Source organism: Aulonocara stuartgranti (genome assembly GCF_965226115.1).
Source record: "Aulonocara stuartgranti genome assembly, chromosome: 12".
Classification (NCBI taxonomy): Eukaryota; Metazoa; Chordata; class Actinopteri; order Cichliformes; family Cichlidae; genus Aulonocara; species Aulonocara stuartgranti.
The window spans coordinates 33,991,442-34,011,634 of NC_138948.1; the positions used below are offsets into that span (position 1 = coordinate 33,991,442).

Sequence of the window (20,193 nt, forward strand, 5' to 3'; positions counted from 1 at the left end):
GACACTGGAGGGAGGAGACAGAATATGTGAGGATAGTAGAGGTGGCGGCGGCGGTGGCGAGAGCCTGTGAGTAGACAGCTGAACCTAAATCCAACACCAACTCATCCTCCCTCTTATCCTCCTCCCTCTTCTCCCACCCCCTCCCCTTCCCCTTTTTGCTGTCGTGCCGAACATTAAGCAGAGACCCTGACAATATGAAGCTGGCTGAGAGCCTCTAGGACACAGCAAACGCGTACTTACGTCGTCCTAGACGTCCAGACGGGGCTGCCGGTCGAAGAGTGGGGAGCAGAAGAGGAAACAGAGAGTAGCATGAGAATTGCTCGCCGGTGCAGCAGCAGTCCACGAGCGATCTGGCCTTGTTGGGGGGTTGTATTCCTCGTTTTTTTTTTTTTTTCTATTTCTCCCAGCCCGGGCGGCGCGCAGACAGAGCGAGCGGTGACACACACATAAATGCACTCACACACGGCCAGCCGCACGCACAGCGCACACCTCCCCCCAGCACACCGCACACGTTTCTCATTCTCTTGCCTATTCTTATGACCAGCGCTTTCTGTTCTCTGCTTTTTCCTTTCTCATTATCTCTGTCTGCTCCTCCCTTCCCTTTTTCAATATCCTCTTTCTTTCTCTTCACTACAGATGCAGTCGGCTTCTCCTCGCAGCCCCCACCTTCACCTCCCCTCCTCCTCCTCCTCCTCCCCTCTCTCTTTCCCTCCCTCCATTGCCCTCCCTCTCGCGCAGCCTCTCCCTCCATCTCCTCTCCCCTCTCTCTCTCTCGCGCTTTTCAGTGTGTGTTTAGAGCGAGAGGCCATTATCTAAGCCACAGCGGGCACGTACGAATGGAATGGAGGAGTGCGCAGTGAGCAGAAACACAGAGAGCGGTGGGGGGATAGTTGCTAGCAGCAGCAGCAGCAGCCTTGGAAACAGCACAGTGCAGCAGAGCTCCTTACCAGTGAGAAAACCCCTCTCGGTCTCTATCCACACCCATTCCACATTATGTGCTCTGCTGCATTAGATTATGTTATATATAAGGCTCTATCTCTGTCTGTGTGTGTGTTTTGTTTATCGCCATAAGCCCCATACTGGCAATTCTGAGTGTGACAGAGCTTCTCTGCTTTCGACCGCAGAGGCAAACCAGCGGCTTGCAAACGAAAACGCAATCTCATCGCGCAATGGCATCAACACAGGGAAAAAAAGAAAGAGAGAAAAGGGAGCAGAGAAAAGCATCATTACACTCCTTGTTTATGCCTTTTGTAAACGACATCCGTTTTTTTTCCTCGCGGACATTTTTGCTCCATCTAGATTGGGCTCCACCGCGGGCCGAAGGAGAAACCACCGATGATGGTTGTTCCATCTCCATTTTCATTCCTGTCCGCATTCACATCGCTTCCCTGTTCCTCGTGTGACAGGAAAAGCTTCAGACCTACACCTGTGACTGATAACAGATCCTCTAGGATGCTCTCGCAAGAGAGGGAGAGGATTGCTGGCGCTGTTGCCGGCCCTTTAATCCAAGATCCAAAGGACGCAAACGCAAAGTAGAAGGCTTCCGACTGCAGGAAGCTCAGGGTCACTTGGTTTAAAAGAAATCACCAACACTCTATGATGTCAACTCACTCCTGCAGATGTCGGGAAGCAAACGAAAGAAGACCTATATGCTCAGGAGTAAAGCAGCAAGGCGGCTGAATTGGGCAATGGAGAGTGAGAGGGGCACGACTCTTCAACATCGGTGAGCAAGAGGAACAGAGTGGAGATAGGAAGAGGGAAATCTGTGGAGTACACTGTTGAAACGTGCAGAGTTGATCAGCTGTTCGTGTGATACTGATTCTGTAACCAGAGGTACGAGAGTGGCACAAACAGAAAAAGGGTCAGGAGGTTGCTGCCGAATGAAGACCGCGAGGAGCCGACTAATCACAGTTCATCGATGGCTTCTGTCCTACCCGTCCGCCAGCGTGTGACAACGTTCTCCCATTCCTCACCATTGTCGCCTTTCCTTGATGTCACTGGCATTATCATTATGAACGCCGTCATCGCCTCTGGGTGACCGGCTCTGCGGTCCTCTCTTCGCTCCTACATTGCTGGAGTTTTGGAGAAGATTTAACCAGGAAGAGGAGGAGGAGGTTGGGTATTATGGCCGTCTCCCTCATGCAGATCGCTGTCAGCTCCTGCGTAGTGTTTTTCTCTTATATTACTGAGCATGTGTGAGCTACACTGCACTGTGGCTGGATTAACTTCTGTAGCCCTTCCCTGCTTCACTTCCTTTGGCTTTCCCTGTCTCTCCTGGTCTCTCATTTTCTCTGGCATCTTCAATCTGCCTTTGCCTGTCTCTCTCTCTCTCTCTCTTTCTCAATTCGTCTCTACTGTTTTGTTTCCCGAGCTTTTTGCCTCCATCCAGCATAGCTTATTGCATTACCGTTCCAACACTTTTCTCACGCGCTCGCTCTCTGGCGCTATAAAATTGCACACACTGTCTGTCTCGTTGTTGCCGCACAATTTCATATGTACACACACAGATGAGCGTCAATCCCAAAGAGAAACACAGCCCGAGCCGTCTAAAAAGGAAGGGGAAGGAGAAGTAGAGCATTAAGGTCACGTGACCAGGGAGGGCCAATGAGTGGGAAGGGAGAGTATAGTGAGCGAGAGAGGTAGGAAACACATGTGGCGGTGACGTAGCTGTACCGTCACCGTCATCGTCATCAGTGTCTCCCACCAGGACGCTTGCCTCCACCACTGGGTGGGCGCGTGTCATCCCGAGCACATGCCCACCATCACCAAAACCACACCAAAAAAACTGAAGCTCAGAAAGCACGCTCTTTTTATTCACCCGGCTGGCTGGTGTTCACTCGCTCACTCCCCCGACTGTAGTGACACAGCGTTTCTCACTCAGCATTTGGCTTAACCCCTGAATCTGTTCTGTACGCACACTTCCTCATTTTAGACATCTCCTGAACACAACAGGCTCCTTAAACAGTCCCATCTTATGTGAAGTTAGCACTTCCATAGTTTATATCCAAAATTTGGAGAGCGAGGCAAAGAGGATGAAAGAGAACTTAATAAACATGAACTCTGCCTGACTCTGTCACTGTCCACAGCTGAGTAAAACAAAGAAACGCTGTTTGACCAAAACACCAACATGAGGGAAGGGATTCAGCTGTTTCCGACACATGATGTGCCCACACTGTAAATACAGCATGTAAGCTGACACAGTTTGCTCCATGTCAGAAGGCACGAGTAATTTACAGTAAGAGTGCTCTTGATTCAAGCACATGTCTTCTTTGATGACTCATATCAGCTTACATCGGTGTCATTTCACATAAGACATTGCTCAAAATTTCTTCACCACCATCGGACTGGCCATCTCTGACAAAAGGAATAGAAATCTACCGAAGCGAAGCAGCAATGGCAGAAAAGCGCGTTGTCGCTTTAAGATGCTGGCGTGCGTTTCGTGGATTCCAATGCTGCCATTCAGGTTTGTTCAACAGAGCTGGTGTGAAGTCACCTCGTGAGCACAACTGTAGCGCGGTGAAAGAGAACGTTAGAAGTGCAGGGCAGTCGTGCCTTTAGCAAACTTTTGAGTCATCGAGGTTACCTGATATTTGAAATGACAACAACAATCCACGCAGCTTGACATTTAAGTGAAAATGAAATCGCACTTACGGTAAACCTGTAATTCGGCATTGAGAGACACACAGGAGAGGTAACAAAGACTCCTCATCGATCACTTCATTTCACGGTGTAGTCACATTTATCATCCAAGATGAGTTACTGCACGCCCTCATCTCTCTCCCCCTCTCAATTCTCAGGCTCTCGCTCTTTTTCTCAGCAGCACGGAGGAAAGGTCTAGGTTGTAGGAGGGATGACTGACAACAAAAGTCCATCCGCAGCAGTGTGTGTGCTCGCTTATGAGTAAAGCTTGAGTCATCCTCTTCTTTTCAACGAAGTCCTGACACAGAACCCTCAAACAGTGAAACAAGCTTTTCAATTTGCTTTTTTTTTTTGCCAGCACCTCGCTAGTGGGAGGTGTACGTGAATGAAGCATACCGACAGAGAACAAAATGTTTGCTTTTCAGGCAGTCCGGGAGTTGAATTCTTGCGATTTCACTGTTAGACGTGCTTTAAAAAAACATTTGTTTCCAGCAGTGACCAAACTCACAGGAGCATGACACAAGGGTCCTTTGCCTCTCCTAACATCACTTCCTGTCAGCTGATTCCATTTCCTCTATCCACCTCTGTGCGCCCCCATCCCCAGCACACATTGTCCCGCATTCTAATGGCATCAAGGTCATCGGATCTGACACACTGTGTGCACCCCCCTCCTTCCCTTTCTCTTTTTTTTTTGCTCCACATCTCTTTATCTTTCACTTCCTGCCCCCCCTCCAAACTGCTCACATGCACGCAGACGCTCCAGTGCATGCACACCAACTGTCAACAAATGCAGAGGCATGCTTTAATGAGCTCTCTCCACTCTCTCCACACACACACACACACACACACACACACACACACACACACACACACACACACACACAGAGTACACACTAGTATGCACACAGTCCACTGAGGGTCACTGGGTTTATTGGTGGGGAGGGGCCAGAGACCATAGGGCACATTATATTTAGCACCAAGGTCGTAATCATAACATATTTTGAAGGGGAGACTTTTAAATGTGTTCTGTATCCTTTCTATCTAGAGACAGAGAACAGATACAGCAACATATGGAGAATTTATGTGAACTTTTATTTGCATAATAAGTCCTGTATGTATATTCTAATGCTTCTCTTATGATTCAGAACACTACACTATTTTCCGTATAGTTTAGTCATTTTTTACAATACAATCTACAAAATGCGTGTGTGCGTGTGTGTGTGTGCGTGTGTGTGTGTGTGCATGTGTGTGCGTGAGCGTGTGGGTTTAGGTTTTTTTTTAGTCATAACTGGTTTTCTGAAAAACACATAAAAACAGTAATGAGAAAACTGCCTGTTTGAGTAAGTGTAACTGCATCTGTAACTGTAACTTGAGCAACAAGACTCTTTACCTATTGTTCATTTTCAGGCATCACCTAATTTCATCTGTGCACCTGTCTGTTTGGCCGTTTTTCTCTCTTTGTTTCAGCTTGGTGTCCAAACACACTCGTGCCAAACCCCCACTCAGCCAGGACGGTGTTAAGTTCAGGGTATGTTTAGGTGTAGATTGCACCACAGCGTAGTGTATATCAAGTCTGAGTCATACCTCCTGACATTTGGCACGTGCAAGTCAGCACGGATTGCCCAGCTGGGGGAAGGCCTACCCGCCTATCCCCCGTCAAACCCCACCCCTCGCTATTCCTCACAAAGAGAAATGGAGGAGTGGCTTGCGAAGGAGGAGAGGAGGAAAAAAATGGGAAAGGTGGTGCCGGGTAAGAGGCTGTTAAGCAGGGTGGAGCCACAAAAAGAAGAGGAAGGGGAAGGGGGGGCTGTTTTTAAGAGACAGCTCTTTGTGCTTCAGGATTTGAACAACAGCAGGATCAATGAGCAGAACAGAATGTGTTATCAGAAAGTTTTTGGACCTGAGACAAACAGGGTGAAGGGAAATGAATGAAAAACAAGTGAGTTCAGAACGGTTTGAACCTGTGAAAGAACACTGCGTGCCGCTACCTGCTCGCCTTTTGTATGCCAAGTGCTGAAAAAGAGCTGAGTGGTCAGACTTGTTTGGACAGTGATGTAATCATTAACAGAACGCAGCAGTAAAGATGGGCAGAGTGTGTTCTGACAGGTGAAACACTGACTGAGAGGCTTGGTAATGACTTTTGGGTTGCAATATTAATTTTTAAGACTCGAGAGCGAGAAAGACATAAAGCAACAGAAACCTGCCTCAGCCCCTGCACGGTGGCTGGTTGCCAGCCTTGTCTCTCTCTCAGGACTCGGGCTAAGATTAGCTTCCCATATGTTCAAGTCAGGCGTAGCCAGACTTAAAGGGCCAGTGCTCGACCGTGGCAAAACAAGAAAGCCTTCACTGTGTTTGCTGATGGTCTACATCAACACACATGTGAAGGTTCAGCGTGCATTTTTAATCATTCCAGTGAAAGCTGGGCTCATAACAGATAACTACTGGAAACTGATAAGATGCGGTGCTTTTCTTGTATGCTTCCAGTTATAGACTTTGTTCTTTAATATCGTCCTTTTTCGTGTGTGTGTTTTGATACTATGGCATGAAAACTCCCACAGCTGTTGGGCTGTATTACATAAAACCTGGCAGCGTCTGGCAGCAGTGGGATTCAGGATTGTTTAAACTGGATGCCCAGTGGGAGCAGCAGAGCAGCCGCCAGAGAGGCGAGAGTTCGAGCTCAAGCAACAGCTGACGACTCCTCCCCTTCTCCCTCCATTCATTTTTTATTAACTGCGGCACGGTGCGGCTGACGACCTCGCTCTAACATCAGACACCACCAACGATGCCACCGACCGCAGTAAACACATCGCGCTCGCAGGATACCAAACCAGGCCCCCGCCAGGTTTGGTCACTAGTAACAGAAACCCAAAGCAGCCCAGCGAGGCAGTGCCGAAAGAAATGTCTGCTAATTGTCATTAATTAGAAATGAAACATGACAATAGTTCAGGGTTTTGCAAGTCCTTAATGACTGCATACAAGTGAGGCAATTATTGGTGACTGTATAAATTAAAATGTCACATCAAATTCCACAAGGACCTATGAGATGTGATGTTTTGAAATCCTGGGAGTGCTTTTTCTTTTACAATCTCGGCGAACATTTACTTTTCAACCAGTGCATCTAAAGTAGAGCAGGGCGATATGACCAAAAATATTTATCACGATATACATTTGAAAATTTGCGATAACGATATAACTGACGATATAATTGACACTAGACAAAACACTTTAAAACTCCACAACTTTATTAGTGCAAAAAAAAACAAAACAAAAAAAACCCCATCAATGATTTTCACTTAAACAAGCAGCTGTTTTTTATGTGCATTAGAATTATATAAAATGTAACAGTGCAAATTTCTTGCTGACAGTTTAACCAAAAGGCATTTCCAGTGGAAACTGGCCGACATATATTCAGCATAACCATGTATAATATCCACAAAACTTAAAAAGAGGTTATACACACACAATACGGTAATATTATGTTGAAGCACAGTATGTATCACTCCGCGAGGCTCCTGCCTACGATAGCCGTAATGATCCGACAATCCATCAAGCGGTGCGGCTTCGTAGCTTAGCAAAGTCGTACTAAAACATTTGACAGATTTTCGAGCGCCGTGTACATAAAATAGTTTCGAGGTCAGTAAACACAACCAGAATTTGTACATAAGGCACACGGGATTATAAGGGGCACTGTCGATTTTCAGAAAAATCAAAGGATTGATTTTAAGTGTGCCGTATTTTCCAAACAACACGGTAATAACGACGGCCCGCTAGCATGCGCTACCGAAAATAGTGTTTTGTTGTGTATCTGACGGACGAAAGCTAAACCAGTTGCACACCACTGAAGTTGCAGCATTTTTACAAACCAATTCTGGTTCATCTGTTTCATTCAACGGTCCGCTTTCTCCCTTCTCGTTCTCCGTCGCCGTCATGCTTTTTCCACCATGTACGTATGAAAACAAAGGCACTGCACATGCACGTTTTACCCATATTCTATCACGATATTTCATTTTCTTATCGTTGCCCAACATTATACCGTATTACCGTGAACGGTATGATATGGTCCAGCCCTAATCTAAAGTGACTTCTGAAGCAGGCTGTCCTCAGTGTAAGACCAGAGGTGTGTCAAGTGATTATGCGGGTACACTGGGTAATTATTTATCTGTCTTTTTGTAGACAGTCTATGTGCTGCACAGTGCTATGTGTCCAGCTTGTTTTGATGAAAACTTGCTTCAAGCTCGCTGTCTAATTCAGAACATTCAGAAAGAGGTTTTACTCATGAGGTATCCATCTCAAAAGTTCCCTAAAACTGAGGTTGTTAAAAGCTTAACAGTCAATATTTGGTATGGCCATCTTTATTCTTTCTTGCTTCTAGCTTTCTTATCATTTCTTTAAGTAGTCTTCAGGAATAGTTCTCCAGGTTTCTTGAATGACATTCACATCACTTTTATGGATGTTTCTACTTTTTGTGTTCTACTTCCATTATGTGTCTTTCTATCCAGGTATGCTTTTACTGCATTGGCAGTGTGTTTGGGATCATTGTAATTGTCTGCAGAGAGTATTGCATGGTGGATTAAAAATAAAACGTACTTTTCTGTGTTCATATTATGATCAATTTTGACAAGATCCCTAACACTGCTGACTGAAATGCAGCCTCAAACCATGACAGAGCCTCTAACGTGTTTTACAGATATAGTAGACACTCACTGCTGTACCTTTCTCCTGACCTCCTGTATCCATATTGACGGTGTGAAAAAGTTGGATTTATTATTTTACAAGATATTTCAGGACTAGATGCATCTCTCAGGTCTTGTATCAGGTCTTTGCTGGATTTTTTTCCTTGCCTTTGGCTGATGGCTCTTGGGAATCTGCTATTGGTACAAAAATACTATTTTTTCCCTGTCAAACTGTGCTATCCTCGACATTTTTTATAGATTCAACTCACAAAATGTGAACAAATTGGGTCATATTGTGACAGGCTGCTTGTAACAAACCGCCTACAAACAATTTAAAATTTGCTCTTTCTAACTAGATATAATACTGGTTCAACCTTTTCTATGCTGAAAAAATAAGTGAAAAAGCAGCCTCTGTCCAAACAAACCCTTTCTGAAATTCTGGAGAACTATTGCATTTTTAAAGACCGCTTTAAAAAAAAAATACTACAAAGTCTGGCAAAACACAAAGAAAGAAGGAGTGGCTTGTTTTACAATAACGTGCATTTGATTGCAGAAGCTATGTTATTATTAACCCATTTGGTAGTTTTGTTTAAATAGTCTTTACTTCCCATAATACAGTTTGTATTTTCAGGAAGTAAAGATGCATCTTTCATTTCTTGGAAAAAAAAACTAATATTGTTACATAACATAACAAATGCCCAAAATAAAGCATCAACAAGAAAGATCTGTTCAAAGTAGGCCAGTCTACCAACTACGGGAATTCTTCACAGTCACAGTTTACACAAATTTGAATAAACCATTAGCTGCACTTCTTTACTGACTGAGTGGAAACCTCACAGAACAGTAAATACATCGAAAGCTAACACTGAATGGAAGAGGTGATGTCAAACCCTCCACTTCCTGAGTTTGTACTATACACCAAACCACTTACTACACAAACACACACACAATACGCACATGTGGTGCCGGCTAGCTGGTCACGTGACCAACCTTGGACGCCGAACGCCAGCTAAAATTAAAGCAATGATGTCATCAGACATTCAGTGTTGCCACGGAAACTAGGTCAGTATTAACCCTTTGCCGATGAGGCCGGGGATTCCAAAGCTCGACGAGTGATTAATAAACATTCCATGTGCCATCACGTACACAGCAGCGTCAGGGTTTCTACTCTGTCTCTGACTCGTTTCCCACCTGTGTGAAGTTCACCTCGTGCATAAAGAGGAAATCCTGTGCATAGGCGTGGAAAAAAAAAAAGAAAAAGAAAAGAAAGAAATCACACGAGCGCAGTCTGTCTGTCTGTAACCCACTGTGGTACACCTCTCAATTCAGCTTTGCTTCCTGAACAGCAGAAAAACAAACTTGCTTTCAAACTCACTTTAAACCATTTTGTTTAATGTTCTTGGGGCTGTACATGCCTAATGATACTCTGTAACTGCTTATTTTAGTTTTCTAAAATGGTGCCCTCGGTCTGTTGGGTGTAGACTGTGTTTGCCTGTGTGCGACCAGGGAAATGTTTGACAAGGAAACAGATCTTGGTCGAGATAAACACTCCACCCAGGATCCGCACGGCAACCATGACCCTCTGCAAACAGGAGCTCAGGACAACTATAAAGGCAGAGAAACTTGTTAAACACAAAAAAGATTATATTCCCCCTTTAAACCAGATGGTCGTATATACCTTGCAGATAAAGAGCTTGCCCACATATGGATTGGGATTAAAGCAGCTTAGAGGTAAGATAAAGTAGACCATAGAACCATGCTAACCCTATTTATGACATTTGAAACTCACTGACATATATCACTGCAGATGTGGAGGTGAATCTATTTCGCTCATCTAGGATTTCAGGTCGCTCTCGGCGCACGTGACAGAAGTCAGATCAAAGCTGTCTTTTTCCCCTTTTGGGAGAGGACTTCACAAGATTCTTAGAACTCAGACAATTGTTTGATGTTCAGTAAATTCCTTTATGAAACTTCGCACGCCGCCCGTCCACATGCCTTTCCACATAAACAGACGAGTGTGCCCCGGACCGGCGAGCTGAGGCAACAGCAGCACTCAGCAGCGACACGCCACAGGTTACTACGCCCGACAATCAACTACGTATACGCATGCGTGACCCACTAACTTTTACTCCCTTTACCTCATTTGACTCCAGAACCTAGGAGAAGCAGGACGGCCTCCCCAGCTCATGAGCCAACGTGCAGAGTTCCTCCTCCTCCTCCTCCTCCTCCCCTCCTCCTTTCCAGGGCCTCTTGTATCTACACATGCCTTGCTCTGGCACCAATCAGCGGGCAGCGTGGGACGCTTTAAACTGAGGATGCCGCCACTTCATCAGTAAGGGCGCTTTAACTTGGCGCGCCTCAGACATAAACTCGGAGCAACTGTATTAAACAGAGTCAGTTCCCAGGCGGCAAAGACCGGGTGTGAAGACGAGACCAGGGATCTGGCACAACTATATTCCACTTAGAGATGATACGAGGGATAACGCAGCATCCACCGGGGAGAGGAGCGTATGACATACCAGCGACAGAGCGAGGACAGTCACAGCTGTGTAACAGTTACACTGGTTAAAGCAATTCTTACACACATGCGTAATCAAGTTTTTTGTTGTTGTTGTTTTTTAAAGAACAGGCAAACAGATACAGACCGACTGAGAAGAGGAAGTGATCACTGGGCTGACTAACCATGACATTAACACCTCATCCAACAGCAGCAAACGGGCAGAGATTATGCATAGACGCAGACGACAGACATGGGCACAAACACTATTTCAAACCCACCCATCAAGTGTCATCTCTTACCTCAGCTGCCAGTTCTGGGCTTCCCAAGCAGCCTTGACCGTTGTCGTCCAAATATTCCACCTTTACAGTCATTCAACAGAACAGGGATTGGGGGGGCAGAGAGAGAGAGAGAGAGAGAGAGAGAGAGAGAGAGAGAGAGAGAGAGAGAGAGGGAGGGAGGGGAAGAATAAGAATCAATAGAATAATGCGACAAGGGCCTGTTCAAAAAGACTCATCATTGAGCATTAATGTGCCACCTTTACAGCTTTACACAACGGCACACGGGCTCTGCCATCCGCAGTCTCTTCATCCCATTCCTGTCAACCTCAGCGACCATCAAAAAGCGCAAATCTGTTTTCTTTGATTTCTGCTCAAACAGTGAGCCGGCACTTCCCTCTGCTGCCGGGACAGCGAATGAGAGACGCAAAATAGATTCGATTTCAGTTATAGAATTATGTAATGTCTGTATCCCGACTTGGTGCAACCTTTCTAATATATATATGTCTGATCATCTGATGTCAGCATACCCCCCCCCCCCCCCCCCCTTTAATCTTAGGGGGAAAGAATCCAAAGTGGACGGGTTAAGTGAGAGAGGCATGGAATAGATGGAAATGGTAGATCAAAGCAGGGCTGATCTTTATTATTATTGGAAAACAATAGCAACCCCCCCCCCCCCCCCCCTCAAAGAAAAAACCTTCTTGTCTACGCGACCCCAATGTTAAATTGTGTGTTGTGTCTCGAGTTGAGTCCCGCCAACCTCCGATACCCCCCCCACCCCACCCCAAATCCCCACCACCCCCACCACACCACTCCACGCCCCCACCCACCCACCTATCAATCCTAAAATAGTCTGGAGTGATGAATATTTACCCTCCAAGCCTCTGAGCTGCCTCGGTTTGTACTCCTCCGTCCGCTGGCCGAATCCCCATCAGAAGACTCCGGCTCCCTCTCTCTCTCTCTCTCCTTCAGCCCTATCTCTCTCTCTCGCTCTCTTTCTTCTCTCTCTCTTTCTCTCGTTCTCTATCGCTCCACTCCTCTTTCTCGGTCTCTCGGTCTCTCTCTCTCCCGTCTGTGTTGCAGCAGCCCATTCAGGAAGCCATCTTGTGTTTTTATTCTGGCTTTACATGAGCCCTCTCTCACTTATTCTCTTGCTCTACCCCCGTCCTCCCTCCCTCCCTCTCTCTCTCGCTCCTGCTCGTATGCCAATAGGTCTACCGCACACACACGCGTTCATATGCATACACACATACACACACATACAAGAGGGATTTTTTTTCTAAACGATCGCTATCGCTCTTTCCTTCCTGCTGATATTTCTCTCTCTCTCTTCTCTTTCTGTGAATGTCCCCTCGACCACCCCCTCCCCCCTCTCTATTTCTATACAAACATATACACTCGTGATAAATGCACACACACACATATACACAGCTCGCCGGAGAGACGTCACACTAGAGATAGCACACAAAGGCAGCACGTCCACCAATCAGAGGCCCGGCTGAGCTGCTGCTAGGGTGAAACCGAAGGAGAGCATGTGAGGGTGGTGAGAGAGGGAGAGAGGGGAGAGATCGGAGTGAGAGAGAAAAAATAAGAGCAGGTCAAAAAAAAAGAAAGGGTCTCCATTTTCATGTGTGTGTTTGTGTGTGTGCAGCACCATATAAGAATGGCCGACATAAAGAAACAAAGTGAAGGTGGGCGGGAGGTGTGTGTGTGTGTGTGTGTGTGTGTGTGTGATGTGGGGGGGATGGGTCCTCTCTATGCCTGTCAATTATCTCCTGAAACTGGCCTTCCCTAAACAATGCCTCTGGTATGTGGTATTGCCGAGCACCATCTGTGTCAGGGCTGCCTGCAATAAGTGGACTGGACTGCACAGTGCACGCATGCATGCACCCACACACACTCTCACACACACAAACACTCTCGGAGACAGCAGACACCCCCGCTCTGATGGGCAAAATTACACAGCAAAGCCCAGTGTGCTGACTCAAAGCAAGAGAAGTGCTGTTGTTAAAAGCGATGCTGTTGTGCGCTCCTGTAACAGCATCGCAAATCATCACCTGCAACTGTGTTCGCATGCAAACATGAGCTTAAAGGGCTGCCAGGAACTTGCGTTTCCTTTTTACGGTCTCTGTGTAAAAGACACGCCGAGCATATTTCGAAGGCCTGCGCTCATAATGTTTATATTCTGAGTATGAAAGATCATCTCTGGATTGGATCTTTTTAAACTCGACATCAGCACGAGTCCTGAACATCATCTCCGAAAACCAACAGGATCGGAGAGTGCGTGTGTGGGAACTGTTCGGTCTAAATCAGCGATCGGATACCGCAACCAGAATGCACTTTCACCAATCAACTTTATATGAAACGGGAAGTTAAGCAACGATTAAAAAGAAGAAGAGGGCAGCGATGTATTTCTGCAAATAGGCAATGATATGAGAAAGTGAGGGGGAAAGAAAAAAGGCAGCTGATGGATTAGAAAACTCTGCAAAGACGCGACAAAGCGAGCGAATGTTCAGGCAGCCTGGTGAAAATGGACAGACAGCAAGAGGTGGGCAGAGATGGAGGGAGAGTCGAGAGAAAAAGGCAGAGAGGGAGCTGAAGGGCGGCGCGGCGCGGCGAGGCGAGGCGAGGCGAGGCGAGGCAGCCACACGGTGACACAGCATTTTGTAGTGTTTGCGCACTCGTATGGCACGGGAAATCCCCTCTGCTTACGTCAGATGGGGGGCCACGTGTGTGGATGAATGTGTGTGTTTATGTCAGAGCAGAGTGGTGTTGGTCGCAAGCTGGACAGCGCGAGTGGCTGCTTGGCTTTAATTTGCTTCGTTACAGGTAGGCCAGCATAGGAGACGCACTTTAGCCAGCAGTAGGTAGCACAAGGTGTATTAGTAAAGGCAGGAATACGAGTAAGCGTGGTGAGACAGATAGTAGATGATGGAATCTGTTTCTGTGGGTTGGAATAAAGAAAACGCCTATAGAGAACAAAGCAAAAGCATTGATTATAGTAAAAGTAGAAATATTAGCAGAGCTGTAAAGAAGTTCATCCTCTGCTATATGGTGCCAAGCTTTGACTGAATTGGATGGATGTTTCCTTAAACAATGAAGAGGAAGAAGATAATCCACCACATCTCTCCAAACACCAAACCTTCCTCCCCCCTTTAGTCTTTTTTACCATCCTCCAGCAGACACCTGGTAGTCGCTGACAGAGCATAATCACAGCCCCAGACAGTGCCATAATCCCAAACTATACATGCCTTCATTTAACTTTGCTTCATTCACACAGGTCCTGCCTCTCGCTGCCACCTGCAATTAGAGTCTTCCCAGACTTGGACCAACTCACACAAACACACTTATTTCACAGACAGACCACAGAGAGGCTCATTAAAGCTCCTCTGGTTGTGTGTTGTCTAAATTTCACGAGGTTGCAGGTGGAGGGCAGAGCTGGCCTGCAATTAGACAAAGTCTAATTAATAGCATTGATTGGGCTAGCCACCCCAGCTCTGTATGCTCCACATCCTTCTATGAACCCTAATCCTCTACTTCATTCACATGAACAATAACAGTCACCTGTCTCGAGGGGTTTAAAAGGGAAAGAAAGCCTTTAAAGCACATTATCCACATGCAACAGTGAGCTGCAGTTTCGCGGGAGAGAATGAAGGATGCGGTTTGCAGCCAGTCAGGAACTCAGCTGCTGCATCCATACAGAGGATAGAGGGCAGAGATAGAGGGACTGCGGGGGAGGGATACTGACGAATGAATGATGAATGGATGGCCACATCTTTTGCACATCTTCTGAGCCTCCAGAAGAGATCATTTTTGAATGAATCTGTGGAAAACACTGCATATCCTTATAGCTTTGAAGGCTACATGGAATCTTGGCCCTTGCCGTGTTGCTGTCTTGGCGAAAAATGAAGAAATATAAACCATATAACTGTGGCTCTTCTATGTAGCAGTCAACACATTATCCTTACACACAGGGTCACAAGCTAGTGTATCTTTAGTGTCAAGGGGTCACCACCAGTGTTGGTCAAGTTACTTGAAAAAAGTAATCAGTAACTAATTACTGATTACTTCCCCCAAAAAGTAATCCCATTACTTTACTGATTACTTATTTTCAAAAGTAATTAATTACTTAGTTACTTAGTTACTTTTTAAAAACACGATTTACAACCTGAAGAGGTGATAAAGCGATAGATCTTTCAGCCCAATTCTACTTTTTCTACATAATCCATCATACAAAATGTAATCAAATGGAAAAGTCTCTTTTTTTTAACTTGTTTTATCAGTTTGAATCTTTTAACTTTATGCATCAAGCAAAAATGTAATTATATGCAACATTCTCTGACTTGAATAAATTAGTTTAACATTTAAACCTATTTTCTACACATTCCAGCACATAAAATAAAATAAAATATTTTTTGTGTTTACACTCACTCTTTCAAATAGATGCAAGTAAAACACAGCAGAAAATAAATCACATCAAAGACTCAGCGGTCCTGTTGCTCTATTTTCACCTGTAAAGCAGGACTGCAGTAGGCGGAGGTTTACCCTGGTGCAGGTGTGCCGCGGTCAGTTGAAGAATCCGCGAGTTTCTCTGTGAGTTTCCCATTACGTCGTTGCGCACTCGGTGCTTGCTTGGAAGTTTAGGGGGGTTTTTTTCGCTGTAAAAAGAAGTTTTCTTCCCACGCACGATGGACGCTAATGTTTTTGTCACTTTTTATGGAATCAAACTCAAAGTAAGGTCAGTACTTCCACGCTTTAAACGCTGCACGCTCATACTCTCTCCCACAATCGATATGTGATCCATTGTTGATCTGCACACAGCTGTTGTCACTAACGGCGCACTCGCTTACGTCACTGTCGTGAGTAGGGATGGGTATCGTTTAGGTTTTATCCGATACCGGTGCCAAATCTGTACTTTTGAAACGGTGCCGGTGCTCAAACCAGTGCTTAAAGAATGGAGAACACAAAATTGGTCCAAAAACCTCTCATGTTCAGCTGTTTCCCTCTTTTTCTTTGGTCATTTTAGCCTTTTTGGCCAGGGTGAAGGGAGTATCTGCCATCAAACAAGAAGACAGCCGCATGTAGCTATGATGATGTTTGCTAGTTCACCTTATATGCATTAATGTAATAACGTGGTTAGCCTTCTCAACGTAAATTACACACGAACAACATTAAGCTACTCACGCAGAGAAGAACGGCTGCTGCTGCCACCATCATCCGTCATCATTTCTGCTACGCTGGCAGGGCTAGGGGCCAGGACTCTATTCTTCGGGTTTTTGGGGGATGTTGCTCCAGGTCCGATAACTGGCACCACACCCGCAATAGATGCGCTCGGTGTGAGGTCTCGCAGCAAGCTATCAAATACGGCGCATTTCTCGGCTTTTAAAAAAACGCTATGCATCGCCAGGTGTTTCATCGGATTTGAGGTGTTACCTCCTTTGACAGTATCACAGTATCAGCTTAAAGCACTTGTTGCTGCTGAGTTTGTATATTTTGCTGTGAAGTACAGCCAGACTTTTGACCGCTTTGCCTTGGGCATTTTTAATCTGTAGCTCTGCTCTAAAAGAACGTACGTACCTGGGCCCGCCTACTATCCTCGGAAACGTAAAATGATTGGTTAGAAGTGTATCACAGCTCAGGAAAAAAAAGCACCGAAATAAAGCACTGAAATGTGCGCTGCTTTTCGGTCTGGTTACTACCGTTTATGTCAGAACCGGTGCCATCATGGCACCGGACACCGGTACCCATCCCTAGTCGTGAGACATTCTCGCAAAAAAATCACGGTTTTAGTAACGCAGTAACGCAGCGTTACTACGGGAAAGTAACGGTAATCTAATTACCGTTTTTGCAATAGTAATCCCTTACTTTACTCGTTACTTGAAAAAAGTAATCAGATTACAGAACGCGTTACTGCCCATCTCTGGTCACCACCTAGTGTAACCCTTGTACTGGTCCCAATCCTGGATTATGGGAGGATTATGCCAGGAATGGCATCTGGTAGAAAATCTGTGCCAACATGCAGAAATAAAGGAGTAGCTAAAAGTACTGAAAAATGTAAACATAAACTGGTAGTACCTCCTAATTCATGCTACATATACACTTTGTTTACTCGCTGACATTTGACACTTTCAATAATGCATACCCCCACGATCAATAAGATCTGGTTCCAGTTTTACACACATGCATTTTTTAACGAGTCTAGTCCTTCTAGCAGCTCTGTTAGGCTGAGCTTTGAGTTGCAATGCTAATGCCGACACGCTGATCTTTAGAGGGAAAGTCACAGTTTTACAATGCAGTGACTAGGAAAGAAATATGCAAATGATTACACCACAACATCAAGATTTTTGTGGCTTTTAATGATTTCTAAACTGTTCATTTTCCAGGGTGGAAAATGTCCAGCATACATTTTTAATGATTTAAAGAAAGACAAGAATTTATTGATTTTATTTATTTACTCTATCTTGAATTTTGTGGGTGCACAAAAGTATTTTTTGAACTACACTACTGGCTAAAGACATGGATCAGTGAACCTGTCACTTTGCCAAGGTCTGAAAGAAGACCCAAACTGTCACTCTGACAGGAAACTAGTAAGGATGTTTATCAACAACCCAGGAAACATTAATCAAGGCACAAGCCTGCCATTAACTCAAGACTGTTCATAGTGAAGCGAGTTTTACATTCATCATGGACTGAGAGGAAGCTGACCAAGAAAGAAGGCAATGCTCCAAAATCTACATCTTCAAGGCTTAACTAAAATTTGCAGGTGTCCACATTGCCCATGTGGACACCTGCAAATTTGCCAAACGCCAAACGCCTTCTGGAGAAAGGTTTTAGGGTCAGATGAGGCAAAGATCATAATGACAACACTAATGTTTAGAGGAGTAAAAGTAAAGCTTTCAAAACTAAGAACACCGTACCAACATCAGGTATGGTGGTGGTAGCATCATGCTCAGCCGCTATTTTGCTGCCAGTGGTACTGCACAAAGTGGTTGGAATAATAAAGAAGGAGGACTATCTCCAAATACTTTGCCTCAAATGCACAGCTGGATGGTTGAAAGTTGAACATACTTGAACGTCATGGGACAATCATCCCAAACACACATTAAAACATGCTAAAATTAAGCTTGTGGAACCCCTTCCTAAAGCCCCAACCTCAACACAACTGAAAAATCTGTGTTTTGTTCTAAAAAGTTAAGTCTGTGCAAGGAAACCAAACAATTTAAAGGAACCCTAGCAGTTCTTCAAGGAAAAGAGGTCAAATATACAGCCAGAATTATGCCAGAAACATTAAATTTATATATTTACCCATATGGAAAAGATATATATAAATCTTATAAAGTTTTTATCTGTCTTGTATGAAACTTGTATGAAAAGCATACAAGAGTGAAAACAGATATAAGATCCCTTGAAAAATTTTATAATGAAACTTGTATGTTTTCTATACTTACTAAAAAAATATATGAAAGTAATGAGAAAGTGGCCACTTTCATGAGTAAATCATATATGTTTTTACTATTTCTTTTCCATATGGGTAAGCTTGTATGTCCTGTGTGGATTAGAAAAAATCCCAAATAAATCCAAACTTGTGTGCCCAATTTTTATTATTTAAGGTCAGTAAAGATGTGTGCTGTATAATGATTCCACCCTGGAGAAAGAACAGTTGAAAGAAATCATTAAAAAAAAATACCAAGACATTAGTTACCATGATGAGTGCATGCAAAGTGTATGTATGCAAAATCATGACCACAACTGTATGTGCAACTGTAGTGGAGCAGCATGGAGGTGGTGCTCCAGTAAGCAGAAAAACTGTCTGAAGTCTGAGCTTTTAGCTGCCAGGGATTACGTTTACACAGACTGATCTCACTACTTGAACTTGTATTAACAGGTTTCAAATAGTGATGTTTAATTCAACATTGAAACAGTACTTATATGACCTAATAAGTGCGCACTAAAAACTTAACAATCCATCCACTGGCTGCTGAAATCCATCAGTCTGGACCAAAATGGACTGACCAAAGCACAGATCAATATATGCATGTTTTCAGTCACTAGTGTGGCTCAGAAAATACAGGCAGAGTAAATTAGTGAACAATAAGTGTGAGAGAATTTAGAGAAATGGCACATATAGACTTCTATTGCCCTAAAAGACAAATAGATAAACTTCTCAACCAAAGTTAATTCTCTGTCAGTTTAACATACATGGTAAAGTTCATTGTTAGCAAGGATGTGGATGGTATGAGACACTTTTGTAGTATGACTTTTCCACAGTGCACAGTAACAGGAGGTCAGCTAAATTAAATTGTGCACCCTATGTAATATTTTCTAGTAGAATGCATAAGGATCTCAGCTAAGCTTTAGCTCAGCTGTTCTGCTGGAATTGTGGGATGATCATGACTTTGTTGTCTGCCTGTAGTAAGATCGTATCTGACCATGATGCTATGCTCAGATATAAAGTTTAAAAAGTTTCCCGTCATATCTTTGTCTCAAAGGCATGCACTTTTTTCTCCAAACAGTGGCATCATAAAACACTGAGTCATTTGTCTGTTTTCATGCTCAGCTGCTGTGTTGCATGGTTTTTGTTCATGGGTTGTTGCTGCTACTTCAGAAGCCATTTAACAGACAAGACAGGACAGGCCAGAAGAGTGCTGATAGTAACCATTATTTTGTGTTTGTGGCTAAGCAAACATCATACCTTTTCCTCTAGATTTTGATTGTCAGTTTAAACTCCTAGACAAACTGTCTGCGGTGTGTTATTTACATTACTTTTATATTGACACATATAAGAGACTGATAGAATAGTATGAGCCAAAACAACAGCAAAAATCCCATCACAGAGAGTTTTGTATGCGCAAATGGAAGCATGTCAAGCAGATTACAGTCTATAGGAACCTGGTTATTATCAGTGGGGTGCTATCATTCCAAAACTGTTGCTTGTGCAATATATGATAATTTTTAATTCTATTATTTTAGTGTGCAAATTCTTCTCTCTCATAATGATCTTAAAGCATATGAAAACAAATCCAATTGTCTTTCTAGGCATATTTGTTGGGAAAAATTCCAAAAATTCAAGGTGCTTGTTTTGACGCAGTGTGTTTTCCTTCCTTGG

General features: G+C 44.3%; 2 protein-coding genes across 7 annotated transcripts in view; one reads left to right on the forward strand and one right to left on the reverse strand.

The window, feature by feature from the left end:
- Positions 1-20,193, forward strand: part of LOC309719662 (uncharacterized protein) — a 206,192-nt gene that overhangs the window by 106,263 nt on the left and 79,736 nt on the right. The gene's annotated exons all lie outside the window — the stretch shown is intronic.
- Positions 1-20,193, reverse strand: part of tet3 (tet methylcytosine dioxygenase 3) — a 49,671-nt gene that overhangs the window by 24,301 nt on the left and 5,177 nt on the right. For 3 of the 6 annotated variants that reach the window (XM_082554182.1, XM_082554184.1, XM_082554183.1), the window contains exon 3: positions 11,112-11,171. In XM_082554182.1, the coding sequence (XP_082410308.1) occupies positions 11,112-11,171 (60 nt within the window). Of the gene's footprint in view, positions 1-240; positions 720-3,651; positions 4,181-11,111; positions 11,172-11,960; positions 12,096-20,193 lie in introns of those variants that run through there. The other 3 variants (XM_082554187.1, XM_082554185.1, XM_082554186.1) reach the window with 3 other exon arrangements.